The sequence below is a fragment of the Aotus nancymaae genome, unplaced genomic scaffold, assembly GCF_030222135.1.
Source record: "Aotus nancymaae isolate 86718 unplaced genomic scaffold, 86718_ANA_hifiasm-v0.15.2.pri h1tg000011l, whole genome shotgun sequence".
NCBI lineage: Eukaryota > Metazoa > Chordata > Mammalia > Primates > Aotidae > Aotus > Aotus nancymaae.
The window spans coordinates 3064786-3080504 of NW_026988422.1; the positions used below are offsets into that span (position 1 = coordinate 3064786).

The window sequence follows — 15719 nt, forward strand, 5'->3', positions numbered from 1 at the left end:
AAATACTCCATAAAAATTCATTCTTTTAAGTTACATTTAACCCTTTTATACCTTGTAGGCTATTAAAATGCAATTACCAGAGTCCCATTTCCAGCATGAAGAGTGAGGAGCTACACAGATCCACTCCCCAGAGAAAGTGGCAAAAATTATTTTGAAAACAATTATTTAAAAGCTCTGGAAATGGTCCTAGGGGCACATGACAAATGAAGAAGCATGTGCTCAGAAAAATCTACCACAACTAGGTTTAAAAAAAAAAAAAAACGGAAAATCAGTGATTTTAACCAGGGCAATTAGGCAAGAAAAGGAAATAAAAGGCAGCCAAATTGGAAAAGAACTCTCTATTTGCAGATGATGTGGGCTTATATCTGGGAAAGCCTAAGGAATCCATTTTAAAACTAGTAGCACTAATAAACAAGTTCAGCAGGGTTGCAAAATACAAAATTGATATATAAAAATCAGTTATATGTCTATATGATACCAATGAACAATCCAAACATGAACATAAGAAAATAAGTACATATGCAAAAGCATCAAAAAGAAGAAAATGCTTAGGAATAAACTTAAGTCTCCCAAAATGCAAAACATACCCTGAAAACAAAAAACATTTTTAAAAATAAAGAGCTAAATAAATGGAAAATCTTCCCATATTTATAGACTGTAATATTTAACCCTGTTGGATGTCACTATCTCCAAACTGATTTACACATTCAATGCAGTCCTATCAGAATACACGCTGACTTCTTTGTAGAAACTGACCACCTTACTATAACATTTATGTGGAATTGCAAGGGACCTAGAATAGCCAAATAATTTTAAAAACAACAAAGATGGTGAACTCATGCCTGATTTCAAAACTTACTACAAAGCAAAGACTACAGAACTGGCACATGAATAGACATATAAATCAATGGAATGCAATTGAGAGTCCCGAAATAAATCATGTGTCATGGCCAAGTGATTTTCAGCAACAGTGCTAATATCACTCAATGGAAAAGAACCGTCTTTTCAAAAAATGGTGCTGGGACCACTCGATAGTTATGTGCAAAAGAATAAATTTGGACCCTTACCTCATATCATATACAAAAAAAAAATTAACTCAAAATAGATGAAAGACTTAAATGTACATACAAAAACTATAAAACTCTTAGAAAGATATACAGGAATAAATCTTTATGACCTCAGGTTCAGCAATGGATTCTTAGTTATGACACCAAAGCCTCAAAAAATAGATAATTTGGACTTCGTCAAAATAAAAAATTTTGCACATGAAAGATAACATCAAGAAAGTGAAAAAACACCCACAGAATGGGATAAAATATTTTCTTTTTTTTTGGATAAAATATTTTCAAATCATTTATCTGATAAGGGATTTATAGCCAGAATAAATAAATAACTTACAGCTCAATAAAGAGACAACATAATTTAAAAATGGGCAAAGATCTGAACAGACATTTTTCAAAAGAAGATATACAAATCAGCAATAAGCATAGGAAAAGTCGAATGTCATTAATCATTAGGGAAATGCAAATCAAAATCACAGTGAGATAGCACTTCAAAACCATGAGAATGCTTATAATTTAAAAAAAAGAGAGAGAAAACGGTGCTGCCAAAGATGTGAATGAATCAGAACCCTCATACACTGCTCGTGGGGTAGAACACAGTAGAGTTGTTTTGGAAATTAGTCTGGCAATTCCTCATGTAGTTAAACATAAAGTTACTGTATGACCCAGAAATTCTACTCCTAGATATTTACCTAAGAGAAATGAAAACAACCCAAATGCCCGTTGACTGACAAATGTGATATACCCATACACTAGAATATTATTGAGCCATAAAAAGGAATAAAGCACTGATACATGCACAACATGGATATGAACTTTGAAAACAATATGCAAATTAAAAGAAACCAGTCACAATAGACCATATATTATATGATCTTATTTTATGATATATCCAGAATACACAATTCCATAGAGACAGAAAGTAGATTAGCAGTTACTTAAGCCTGGGAAGATGGGGAAGGGAGATAAAAGGATAAGAGGATGACAGCTAAAGGGTCTCATGTTTCTTTTTTAGTTGATAAAAATGTTCTTAAACTGACTGTGGTGATTTGGTATATCTGTGAATATACTAAAAACCCACTGAATTTTGTAATATAAATGGGTAAATTGTATAATATATGAATTACATCCCAATAAAAGTTGTAAAAAAATACAATTCCTTCTGGAAAGGTAATGCATCCTTAATCCAATGGCTTTTCAACTGGGAGCTATCTGACAATAAGTTTCAACTAACTAACTTGGAATAACAGGATTCAGAATGGTTACATTTTCTGAAGTATTTGCGTAGCTCAGAAACGAGAAACCTAGATAGGACACTGTAGGCAAAAGAGAGAACAAAACCAGCACGACCTCCAGGCAAAGAGGTACCAAGGAAGGTAAAATTCCATCACAGACAAATACTGCATACTTCACTACTTGGCCTGTAACTAAACAGTTCAGAATTCTTATCCTTGACAAATAAGGATACAGCCTTTAGTAACTTCTAATCTACAAATGCCTATCTTACTCCACCAAGCCCACCCATAAAGGGTCATAAAATGGTACCCATGCAGGCCAGACACACGAACAATAGTAATAAAGTACGTTGTACAATAACCTTTAATCAAAACACATCATTGTGGATAGAAACTAAAAGCCTGCCATTGTTTGTTCTTACTGTTGTTTAACAGCTGATACAGGTATTCTGGTGATGCTACTGTTCTGCTTAGTTACCCTGAACACATTCTTCTTCACGGTATTAACAGTATATCATATTTTTACCAAAAAATACTTATATGTTAATAAGTATAAGAAAATGATTGCTTGTTTGTAGCATGTAAATTCAGAGTCAGGAATGATGATGATGCCAAACAACTACAGATTGTCCACATGGGTGCCTGAAATAGTGACACATTTGCTTTCTGATGGTTCAATGTGCAAAAACTTATTTCATGCACATAAGGTATATATGAAGCATAAATGAATTCTGCGTACAGATTTCAGTCTCATTCTAAAGATACCTCATGTCTACGCAAATATTCACAAACCCAAGAAAATGTGAAATCCACAACACTTCTGGTCCCAAGCATTTTGGATGACAGATAGTCAACCTGTACTGTTAAGATGGCAGTGCAATTCTCCCCTAATTGATTAACAGAATAAAACACAATCCCAATCAAAATCTCAGCAGCCTTTTGTAAAACTTGGTATGCTAATTTTAATATTTATATGGAATTATAAAAGACTGCATACCCAAACAAATTTGAAAACAGAACACAGTTGAAGAACTTATACTATCTGATTTAAAGATCTATAATAAAGCTTACAGTAAATAAGACAGTATGGTATTGGTATAAAAATAGACAAATAAGTGGAACAGAATGAAGACTGCAGAAACAGATCCACCACATACAAAGACTGACTTTCAACAAAGGTGCAAAGGCAAGAAAGGGTAATCTTTTTTAACAAATGGTATTGAAACAATTAGCTATACATATACAAAAATATTAACTTTGATTCATATGTCATAAACAAAAATTAAAGCAGATCACAGATCTAAATCCAGAACCTAAAAACTGTAAAACTTCTATACAAAAAGACTGAGAAAAAAACTTTGTGATCTTAGGTTAAGCAAACTTAGATCAAAAACGAAAAGGATGCTCCCCAAAAAAAGCCTGATAAACTGGACTTTATCAAATGTCAAAACTTCCACTCCTTAAAAGACATCATTAAGAAAACAGAAAAGGCAAGCTACATATTATGAGAAAAAAGGTATGCAAAAGATATGTTTGACAAAGAACTTACATTTAGAACACATTAAGAACTATTACAACTCAATAACAGACAAGCAACTCTTTTTCTAATGGGCAAAATATTCAAAAGACTCCTCTCTAAAAAAGATCTATAAATGACAAATAATTATGTAAAAAAAAAGTGCTCAAAACTGTTAGTCATAAGTGGTTAAGTAAATACAAATTAAAACCAGATTAAGTATACATCTGCTAGAATGGCTTAAGTTTAAAAAGACCAACTATACCAAATGTTGCAAGGATGTGAAGAAAATGAAATCCTACTACACTTCTGATGATACAGTCACACTGGAAAACTTGACAACTTCTTAGAAAGTTAACACATACCTATCACATGACCCAGATGTTCCACTATTACTACTCAGTAGAAATGAAAATCTGTTCACAGAAAAACCTGAACCCAAATGATCATAATTTTTTCCTTGTAATCAGTAATAACTAAAAACAACCCAAATATTCCTATATTATATCCATAATATAGAATACTACCTAACAATAAAAGCCAACAAACTGATACACGAAAAAATGCATGAATTTCAAAATAATTACACTGAGTAAAAGAAACAAGACCAAAAAAGAGTATATACTAAAAAGTATATTCCATTTTTATATAAAAGTATAGAAAATGCACACTAAATATATAGTGATAGAAAGCAGATTCATAGTTGCCTCAGTATTGGGGTAAGGAGAGACAGTGAAGAAGGTGGGGATTATAAATGGTCATAAAGAAATGTTTAAGAGTGATTGATAAGTTTATTATCTTAACTATAATGACGGTTTCAAGGATATATTTGTCAAAACTAATGAAATGGTATACTTTAAATATATGCAGGCTATATTCCATTAACATATACCTCAATAAAGCTATATTTTTAAAAGTCCAACAATATAACTTTTTTTTTAAAAAAAAGAGAGGGGTGTCCAAGTATGCTATCTATTTAAGTTTACAAATCATTAGGTTAAATACAGTTGCATCTTGCTTAGAAACACTTTTCAAATTTGTTACAACATTTAGCAATTGATGCCAAGCTCTCCATGAAGGAAAAACTGAGAAAACCATTAGACTAAATGAGCTTGGTAGAAAGAGCTAAGACTTCGAATAACTCTCTCCCTCTAAATTGCAAACATTTGGTGTTAAGGGCATAATACAAATTATCTCTTCAAAATCAAGCAAGACCTATGTTGAAATACTCAATTTTCTCAATTTTTAAAAACATAACAAATGAAATATTTATTTTATACCATGACAGTAACAGCTATCTCAGCTATAATCTTGATGTGGTGTGCCAACCATCTTAGCTGTATGAAATCCTTTTTCAAGGATCTTATTCATAGCATCTGTATTTTAAAATCAATTTTTCTAGGAATATTTTATTTTATTTTTGTCAGCTTCTTTTTCAACAGCATCTCTTGAATTTGTAAAAACAAGAGCAAAGCAATCAAAAGGTATGACCAAATCCCTTACGATTGGTCATTTCCTCTTCACTATTTAATCAGCTGCCAAAATATCTATATAGTCTCATTTTAAAATAATATTAAGTGTGGTGAGACCCTGTCTCCACTAAAAATACAAAAAAAATAAATAAATAAAACTAGCCAGGCATGGTGGCAAGTGCCTGTAATCCCAGCTACTTGGGAGGCTGAGGCAGGAGAATAGCTTGAACCCAGGAGGCAGAGGTTGCAGCGAGCCGAGATCTCGCTGCCACTGCACTCCAGCCTGGGCAACAGAATGAGACTCTATCTCAAACAAATAAATAAATAATAATAATATAAAGTAAAAATCCAGGTGGTAGAAATAAAATCTTGATAAATTATTAACTGTCATTCTCATTCACCTTCAGTTCCTTTATTCTCTTCTCACTGTCTGGAATTTTCCATTTCTGGCATATGCCCTATACCCAAAATGCCAGGTCTACGGACCTCGATTTAAAAAGTAAAAGGAAAGTTTATTGCATAATAATATTTGATAGCTCTCAAATACAATAAAAAATAGAAATACACTCATAAAGAGCTGCCAGTATAACACATTGTACTACTTTAACAAACAAAAATATCAAATATATAAATATGTGTAATAGCTGGTATTGTATTAAATTTTCACTGTATTTTTAAAACTTTGATGAGAAAGGAAGAATGGAAGGACAGAAAGAGGAAAATAAAGAAGATAAAGCAGCAGCTCGGACAGGATGCTCATATAATCCAGTGCGTGGAAAATTCAGGCTTAATAAACATTTGTTGAATTAATGAATTAATGAACAAATGCATGAATTAAAAAGCTTAATTTTACAATCACTTCATCATCTATCTCCACCTTGTTTACTAACATCACATCCATATTATGGCTTTTTATTGGCTCTTGAGCAGCAAAAAGCAACGTTTGGGAGTCCTTCAAATTTCTAAGGGACATACTAAGGTCAACTAAGCGATGCTAGTAAATATACGAGAAATGGAATGAATTTACATAAAAAGGTATGAGATCAAGAATACTGTTTAATTAAAAACAAAATAAAATGTGAGTTTATTTAGAAAAATGCCATCATTTTAGATGTAAAAAGTTTTATGTGTACCAACCAGAGAGCAACCAGTGTGAATCTGTAGAATAACTAAACTATAAAATATAGAAACTGATTATATTTTATGTCTATAGTAACTATTAATAAATAGGCAAGCAGGTGAGTATACTTTCATAAATCTGTTGTGTGGGTATACTTAGGCATTTGCTATAATGAAGATGTAAAAAGTAATGTAGCCCAAAACAGAAACTGGTATTTTTGAAGTGCTTAAAAAGATTTAAGACATTTCCTCTCTGAATATGTTATTGAAATTAATGAAAGACATCATATTGTGACTGTCCTCATGTGAAAAAAGTTTCTTACATAACATACCAAAAACCTACAAACTCAAATCATGAAAGTGTTCTTCCTTTGGTTAAGTGCATGTCATTATTAAATGATACTATTGCCTTAATTGAAGGGCACTGGGAAAAAAACACACCTCCTCTCTTAATGTAAACTGTTCTCTGAAGTTACATTTATATTCTTAGCAATAGAAAGATAGTTTTGGCTCAGTCCTGTCTGAATTATCAGAAATTTTGACTTACAATGTTACCTAACAAATGATTGAACTGTTTGAATTTCACTATGGAGCTGAAGGATTGGGATGTTTGCTTACCTCGAACTTTAAAATACTTCACATGATTTGCCACAGTCTCTGCAACACTTTCATCTGGGCAGATTTTTACTCCATCAGGAAACAGAATAGATCTCCGCCTTCTGAGTAACCACTGTCTCTCAGTTTCTCTGTGGTCCAGAGACTGTTTCTTTTGGGTAGCTAGAGAAAGGTCTGCTGATTCTTCAGGCAGGAGAAAAGAAACTGCACTCTTGGGTTCTTGAATCTCCTCTAAAGATAAGTAGGTTTGTGCTACAAAGTGAAAGTATAATCAAGTCTTCTGATAATGAAGATACAATATAAAAGGTAACAAATAAAGAAAAACTGACACTTGTGCTACATTAGGATTCAGAAGCCAATGCTCAAATCATAGACAGGCGTGCACATGTAAGGAAAAGAGGAGTGAAGCATTCAATCTTTTTCCATTTAACTCCCACTCCTTTAATTCAAGATTGTTATCAAAATCAAGTAAGTATACATCTAATTTCAAAAAAATAAATAAAACTAAGGTTTAAATCAGAATTACTGAAGAGAAGGGAAAACCAAAATTATTGGAAACATTTTAAAATAGTTTAAATGAAGCAATATCAAAAATTAATAAAGTAGCATTTGATTCAATTTCTTACAGAAATCACATCAAACAATGCTATTTTTAAAGAGAATATACTACAGATATGGAAGGATAAAAACAAATGTAGATTTTTAAATACCTGTTAATGATGGAAAGTCTCCTTCTATCAGGACAAATATCAAAATACCCAAAGAAATCTTCCCAAAAAAAGGAAACATAATCATTTGGGCCAAAACCAAAGGACTAACAAAATCCTTAACTGAGCTCCCAAATCCTTGAAACTTCCAATAACAAAGAGTTACAGGAAAGACCTAACATTTAAAAATCTATGTTTGCGAATGAACAACCACTTCAAAACCATTATAAATTAGCATAAAGAAAAACGGTTGTCCTTTCAAAGTAGCTCTCACTTCTTTTCTGAAATAACCAGCATGCGATAAAAGCGGGTGAGATAAGCTAATTAGGACAGATGGAGAGAGACAATTTCTTTATTCTAATCTAGCTAGCTAAGCTCTTTACTAACACTCCTTGCCTTTAGCAAGCAGTCCATTAAGAATAATGTGTTTCACATATAATTCCCTGGTTTCCAACTTTTCTGAATCTATTAGTTGAATCTGATAGAGTCACATGTTCTCTGGGTTTTCCTAGGAACTAAGATATATAAGCATATAATGTTCAGACTGACTATATCTACCTACTTCAATTAATACAGAGCTACATACAAAACAAATTTAGTTTTTGTAATGAAACTACTTTCTTGTAAACGTCCTTCCTTGATAGAAAAAAATCACTTATTTTGTCTCCTTCCTTATCTATAAAATAGAATAGAAATAGTAAGCTTATGGTAGAGCTACTGTGCAGATTAAATTAACTAATTAACTAATTTAATCTTCACCTTGCTTAGAATACTGCCTGGAACATATTAAGCAGTTAACATAAATGATAGCTGTGGGATAACTTTGTTGTTTAACTTGCGATCGAATACTGAGGCCTAGTATGTTTATCTTTACGAGGAACTCTTAACCAAGAGAAGATTTTCTCTGCAGATGAAATTCTCTATATTAGAACAGTTTTTTAAATCAAATAAAACTAGTAGAAAGCAACTAAATTAATCAGAATCCCTGTGGAAGCTAGGATTTACTATCAAATAGCAATGAAATTATATTTTATTTCATGTTATTGCTGGGAAAGTTCTCTGAAAAAAAAAAGTGCTTTGTAAAGATCTAAACCACATTTCTCTTGAGAATCCTTGACTAATTGTGTTAGCTAAATCACTGTCCATGTTATTTTATGCTTTAGGAAAAGCTCAAGTATATTTTTTCAATACAGTCTCAAATAAACCACATTTTCAGCCTTTATAAAAGCTAACAAATCTAAATGACCATTAAATACATGTGCATAGTTGCCTTTGCAAAATACTGGTAAGTTCGTAAGAAACTTATTTGCCAAATTTATTGTATGAGTAGGAGAAAAAAGCCAAAAATTGTATTAGCTAAGCCAAAGTTTAGTCTTATGAAAAGTTTCACGTTGTCAATTCAGAACAAGGGACAACTCTTAAGTAACAAATATTAGTTGGAAATTATTCTTTTTGACAGCCTCGACCAAAAAGCTAAAAAAATCTTCTGAGAATCATAGTAATCTAGAAAGATTGCTGTACTTAGATTGAGAAAACCTGGGCTCAAATCCTGGTTTTATCACTTAATATTCAATTTTGGTAAATAACCTAAGCTCTCTGAGCTGGTTTGCTCACGAAAGAAACTAGGTGTGATAATCTCTACCCGTATCACAGGGTCATTGTTAAGAATTATTAAATTATATAAAGTTCTCTGTAAACTAATGTATTTGTATTACTGGTAAACTTTGTAAACAGTAATTGTCTTATATTGCAGGTGTTCACAAAGTCTAAAGATGTTTCAAGCTTTGAAATTCTATTTTATTCAACCTCCAAAATAAATTTTCCATTAACTTACATGTCAAATAATTGACATAAAAGTTTCTAAAACATTTATTACATTATGTTCTATAAAATAAAATTTATATAATTTCAGAAACCTGTACTTTAAAAAAAAATGTAAGAATTCAGCTGGGTTCATTTGTTTCTAAATATGGTCATCATTTTTCAAATTCAATTTAACTTGACCTTTGTTGGATTTGTAACTTTTAACTGCATCACTCTTAGAATAACTGCATCTATGATACAAAGCAGCAGGTGATAGCCGTTATAAGTTTGTGTCATAGGAATCCAAAAGCAAGAGTAACTCTAACTAGTAAAAGCAAGGGGCAGGGGTGGGAAGCAGGGGGCAGGTATTTCATCTGGGCCTTGAATGGCCTACTTGGCATTTCAGTATTTCAGTGGGCAGAGGTAGGGATTGTTAGTGGGAAGAACTAAGAGTTAGAAAAGAAATCTGCAGTCGTCATCAGTAAGGTAGAAAAGAATACTGTTTATACAGAAAATAGGAAGATAGTTGCTAGAGCAGGATAGGCGCATACAGCAAATAGGTTGGGAATTAAGGCTGAAAAGGTTGAGATTATGCAACACCTTGAAAGTTTTAGCAGGAATTTTGGATTTTTACTGACAGATGAAGCAGATTTGTTCTATGCTCTAATGTTTAATTACTCAGAAAAAAAAAATATTCCTTGAGTTTGTATTTAAGGGGATTCTTTTTAGGTAATATTTCAAAATCGCAGAGGATGGTACAAGAAATGTTCCAAAATCATAAGCATACGAGAAACTAAACATAAAACTCTGTGCTCTAGAGACAACCAATACAGATTCCTTCATCCAAACTTAATTACAAATCATTTATTGACTCAACAAAATTGTCTGAGTGTTTACTATATGCTACTAACATACTTAATCAGGAAATGGAAAAATGTTTCCAGTCTTTGAGGAGCTTAAAGAGAAAAACATGTATACAAATAATATTTAAAAAGTAATTAGAGAAGTATATACAAACTGTTGCAGGGGAGCAGGAGAGGGAATGAAGTATTGTTTGAATAGGTGTAGGGGTAGTAACATTACAGTTCAATTTTGAAAAAATAGTCCACAAGAATTGGTGAAAAGGGATGGAGGGACAATGTCACAACACCCACTCCACACAAGCATCTTTAGACTTGGATTCAGAGTGACATTCACACTCATGAGACAAAACACGGCTCCAGGCTTACTTTGTAGAAAATTATGGCACAGGAAACCGTGTTATAATAATAATTTCAAGTAAAGTACATCTTCATCTGGAGTCTTTATAGGAGTCCTGACTCTGATTTTTTCAGCCCCTAAGAAGGATGCACTAAGTTGTAACAGAAGAGACTACCTGGGTGGGAGCAGGCCGCAGAAGCAGACAGAAGCCTCATACACACAGAACCGTGGCTCTTAACAATGCATGGGCAAAGTTTCCAAATTTCCATAGGGACAAGCTTAGTTACAAGAGACTGCAGACGGAAGGACCTAAACACATGAGTGAATAATTTTATACAACTTGCAAAAGTAGAGGACAATGGAAAGATGAAAGCAGAATACAGGCTGGAACAAGATAAAGGATGGGATCTCTATGCCAAGTCGAAATCCCTTTTTCCTCTTGCCATAAAATAAAAGAAGTTGATTTCAAAAGGTTATTAAACTTTTTTAAAGTCATAATTAGGTGATTGCATATAATTTATATAATAACTTCTCTTTTTACATCCCAAGAGCTGTAAATTTAAAATAATATTATCTTCTCTAGGAAGGCTTGCTCTGTTCACTAACGACCCTCTCACTACCTCTCTACCTCCTCTCACTAACACACACACACACCTCTCTAGCTGAGCTCTTTCCTGCTTTCCCAAAGAAACCCTATGGTTGTTCTTACCAGAGAATATTTTAAATGTTCACATGTCCATAAATGACTCAGGAACAAAAGCTGTCATTCATTTCTGGTGCCTAGCAAAATGCCTCCCAGTATATGATAAATAATTTCCCTGAACTGAAATGACACTCAAACTATATGCTTAATAAAAGAAAAATTAACGTAAGCATCAATTTCACGATATGCACAGAGCAGCATACAATTAGAAATTTACTTCTAATGGTAGCTCATGTTTCTTAAGAAAAAAATTACACCTCAATTTAATGAACTGGAAATATGTTTAATATAAAACATTGATATCCTCACAGCATTATTTGCACATTAATTTAGGAAAACGAATTTTAAACAATCTTCGAAACACAATAAAGGACAGTGGTATCTTTGAAGAACATACAAACAAAAACATTAAGAAATCACAAGACGTCTTAACACTTGCTTTCCCAAAATCAGATGTATAAAACAACAGTCACCTTTAAAAGTGCTCCCCAAACACACACAAACTGGGAATGAAAATATGTAATTATAGCCATCTTTATATGAAATCTCCAAAAGACAAATACCTTTGTAATAATATAAAGGCAGTGATAAAGTCAACAAAAGCTAAGGATACTGAGGCTTAAATGACCACCTCAATTCACGATTTTGAAATAAAACGTTCAGACTTTCTAGCTTTATCTAAAATTGCCTTTGCTTCACTGCTTTACATAGTTATAATGTAAATCCAAGGGATGCTTAAAACAAAAGAGTAAAATAATATTGTTAAAAAACATTTTTCTTATCTGAGAAAATACAATATATCTCCCTCAAAATATTCCTGAAAACATTAGAAAGTTCTGAAGTGTTTACTCATATATAATGCCACCATCATCACATGAATTCAGAACTGTTACCTGAATATTTAATAAAAAATTAAGCTCCATGAGCATCATAGGTCTCTAAAAACTGCAGTTTAAAAATATAAAAGCAATGAGAGCAATCTGGGTTTGCAGATGAATACTGGGTAAACTGAGTTATAAAATTATATATTTAATTCTAACCATTAATAAATAGGATTGAGGGTTTTCTTTGTTAAAGTTACGAGGACAACAATTTTATCTTCTATATTACAGAAACTATACATATATTCAATGAATGAAACAGTGAATATTTATATAACTATACCTCAAATAAACTAAGTTGAGCTACATGTATAATTTTTAAAAAACTATTTTGGACAGCTAAAATTTTTTGTTTTAGATCTTACCCTGAACAAATGAACTAAATTATACCCACATATGACATCAAAAGAAATGAAAACAATAGAGCAGAGCAATTGCATTCAGCAATTGAGAATAATAAGCTGCACCTTAAAAGAGCGAATTTTTATCATCTTCCTAACATTATGAATGTCTTTTTGTTACATACAGAAGGGATGCCATAAATGGCATTTTCTGAAGCCTTGATACTAAATTCTTTTTTTAAAAAATACACAGTATTCATACTGCATGCTCGAGCTGCAAAGAATAGAATTACAATATGATGTGACTTGTCAACAAATTTGACAAGCACTGGGGCTGGCACCAGGGAGGCTCCCCTCAACACCCAGTCATGTGGAAGTACAGATCACATAAGTTTTACTATCTACAAAAACATTCCCACATTACATATACTATTGCATAATCCAAGCATATTTACTCAGAAAAATATGAAATATTTATAAAATTTTAATTTATATCTAATTAAGTTTATCTATATCACCCCCATTCCCACTCCAACTATGAGATCCCAACAATTCTAATAATCTATCTTATGTATTTTAAATAATGTTCCAATGACTTAAAAAACTACGGCAAGTTATTCTCTTCTCTGTGAGCTGGCTAACACGAATGTTGGTAAGAGGCTTTCCAGTAATCTTAGAGAACATCTGTGTCATGTTTGTACAGATTAACTAGCTACTGCTGCCCTTCTGTTGCTGTAAATGAAGTTTTAAGATGAGCTCTCGAATATCTTCCCGTTTGGTCTTTATTACATGACGAGGAAACCATTTCTCCAAATGAATTGGAAGTTCAAAGTTAACAATAGGATCCTAATGAGAGAAAAGAAAGAGTGTAATCACTTTGGCAACATAATTTCAAATTTGTTTTAATTTCGTTTTTACAAGAAATGAGAAATTGCTAACTTTTTTAAAATAATAATTTTATTAAGATATAATACAATTCACCAATAGTGTACAATTAAGCATTTTTATTATATTCACAGTGTAACCATTTCCGCAATCAATTTTAGAACACTTGTATCAAATTAACTTTTAAACATCAAAATTAAATACTCTGTTCTGCTACAGTGTTATGTTTAAATGGATTAGCACCAACAGAATTGGCAAACAGCGAATGATTCAGAAAAATGAAGTTGGTTTTATCACAATTTTTCCCAACATGTTAAGACTTTGAAATTATTAGAGAAAGCCTTAGTAGTAAATGAAAAATCTCAGATTAAAAATGAAAAATCCTGAAAAGTGCCTTCTTTCAGTGCAAGAAATAGCTGATTTAATGACTTCAAGAATCACTATCATTTCAATTATGTTAAGCAAACAGGAAATTGCAAAGGACATTCCCTCTGTGTTTAAAAAGATTTGTGGCTAGGGCTCACTTTAGCACATGTTTATAAACTTGATGGAATTATTAGAAGCCAGATGTAAGAAGGACTTACATCTTAAAGGAAGAACTAAGAGCCCAAGGGTGTAAGGCTGAAAGGATGTACTGACTATGAGTCCAGGAGCAAATGGTAGTGGAGATTTACTGTGCAAATTTTTTTTACTAGAAGTAATATTATTTTTATTAGGGCTTAATTATAAACAAAGTCCCATAGGTTTTGAGTGGTCTGCCTTAAGCCCATGTTTTAAACCTAAGCTATTTTATATTAGTGCATCAAATTTGCAAAACACAAGTCTTAGATTTTTTTAGGGTTTTCCCAGGAATCTTATATGGTGCTTCATCCTGTATTAGACGTAAATTCTACTGACTGGGCTATGTAAAGTAGAATTATGTAACAAACTCGCAATGTGTTATGTAATAAGGCAATGTGAATATTCAAAACACAAAATCAAATCTATTTGGAAAGGGAGGGCCAGAACCTGACACCCTATGATGAAGTTCTAGTGTGGAATAAAAAAAGGGAGAAAAAAACCCAACATAATAGATATATAATGATTTCCAAAATTTATACTATCTTTTACTATATATTATCCTTCCTCTCTAATATTAAAGATGCCAAAAAGTTGTAGCTGCATACTATAACCCTCATGCTTTCAAAGTACCATTAAGCATCCTCCAAGCAGACTTCTGGTGAAAAACATCCTGCTACTAGACTCATCTTCATACATTATAATGGCAGTGACTGAAATAACTAGCTAACAATTCAAAAACCAAAGAGTGATTCCTTGCTATTTAAAATTTCATCTTTAATACTGCTACAGTCCTACAAAGTCTCTGTGAGCTAGAAAGTAACAGCCATGTTTGTCATTGTACTTCTCCAGTTACGGTTTTCTGAGCTTCTTGAAGAAACAGGTCTTTTCATTTTAGAAAATTTTCTTTAAAATACTGTCTCTGCCCTATTCTCTCTCTTTCTCTCCAATCTTTCTGGGACTCCAGTAACATGTAAATTATACCTTTTGACTGTTTCATATTTGTCTCTTAAGCTCTGTTCTCTTCTCATCTTTACATTCTTTTTTGTCTCTGAGCTAAAGCTAGATATTTTCTGTTGTCCTTCCTTTAAGTTCACTCACCCTATCTTCTACTGTATCTAGCCTTCTATTAAACCCATCCAATATGTTCTTTTTTTTTTTTGAGACGGTGTTTCACTCTTGTTACCCAGGCCGGAGTGCAATGGCGCGATCTTGGCTCACCGCAATCTCCGCCTCCTGGGTTCAGGCAATTCTCCTGCCTCAGCCTCCTGAGTAGCTGGGACTACAGGCACGCGTCACCGTGCCCAGCTAATTTTTTGTATTTTTAGTAGAGACGGGGTTTCACCATGTTGACCAGGATGGTCTCGATCTCTTGACCTCGTGATCCACCCGCCTCGGCCTCCCAAAGTGCTGAGATTACAGGTATGAGCCACCGCGCCCGGCCCAATATGTTCTTAATTTCAGATATATCATTACACATCTTCAGCTTCAGAATGTCTATTTGTTTCTTGTTTTTGGTATACTCCATGTCTTCATCCATTTTGTTTCATCTTTGGCTTTATTTTCTCTAACCTATTAATCAAATCATTTTAAAGTTCTTATCTGCTAATTATAATATCTGCA

At 32.7% G+C, this 15719-nt stretch overlaps 2 protein-coding genes across 7 annotated transcripts in view; both read right to left on the reverse strand.

Moving 5' to 3' along the window:
• Positions 1 to 8933, reverse strand: part of IMPG2 (interphotoreceptor matrix proteoglycan 2) — a 112099-nt gene extending 103166 nt beyond the window's left edge. For all 3 annotated transcript variants that reach the window (XR_001111428.2, XR_001111429.2, XM_012476828.2), the window contains exons 1-2: positions 7729 to 8933; positions 7022 to 7270 (exon numbers count right to left, since the gene is read on the reverse strand). Coding sequence is in view for 1 of the 3 variants with exons in the window: in XM_012476828.2 (XP_012332251.2) it covers positions 7022 to 7270; positions 7729 to 7813 (334 nt within the window). In the remaining 2 variants the exon portion in view is untranslated. The remainder of the gene's footprint in view (positions 1 to 7021; positions 7271 to 7728) is intronic.
• Positions 8934 to 13008: 4075 nt separating this feature from the next.
• Positions 13009 to 15719, reverse strand: part of SENP7 (SUMO specific peptidase 7) — a 255859-nt gene continuing 253148 nt past the window's right edge. For all 4 annotated transcript variants that reach the window (XM_064374570.1, XM_012476798.2, XM_012476793.2 and 1 more), the window contains one exon: positions 13009 to 13499. In XM_064374570.1, coding sequence (XP_064230640.1) covers positions 13362 to 13499 — 138 coding nt within the window. In that variant the 3' untranslated portion in view covers positions 13009 to 13361. The remainder of the gene's footprint in view (positions 13500 to 15719) is intronic.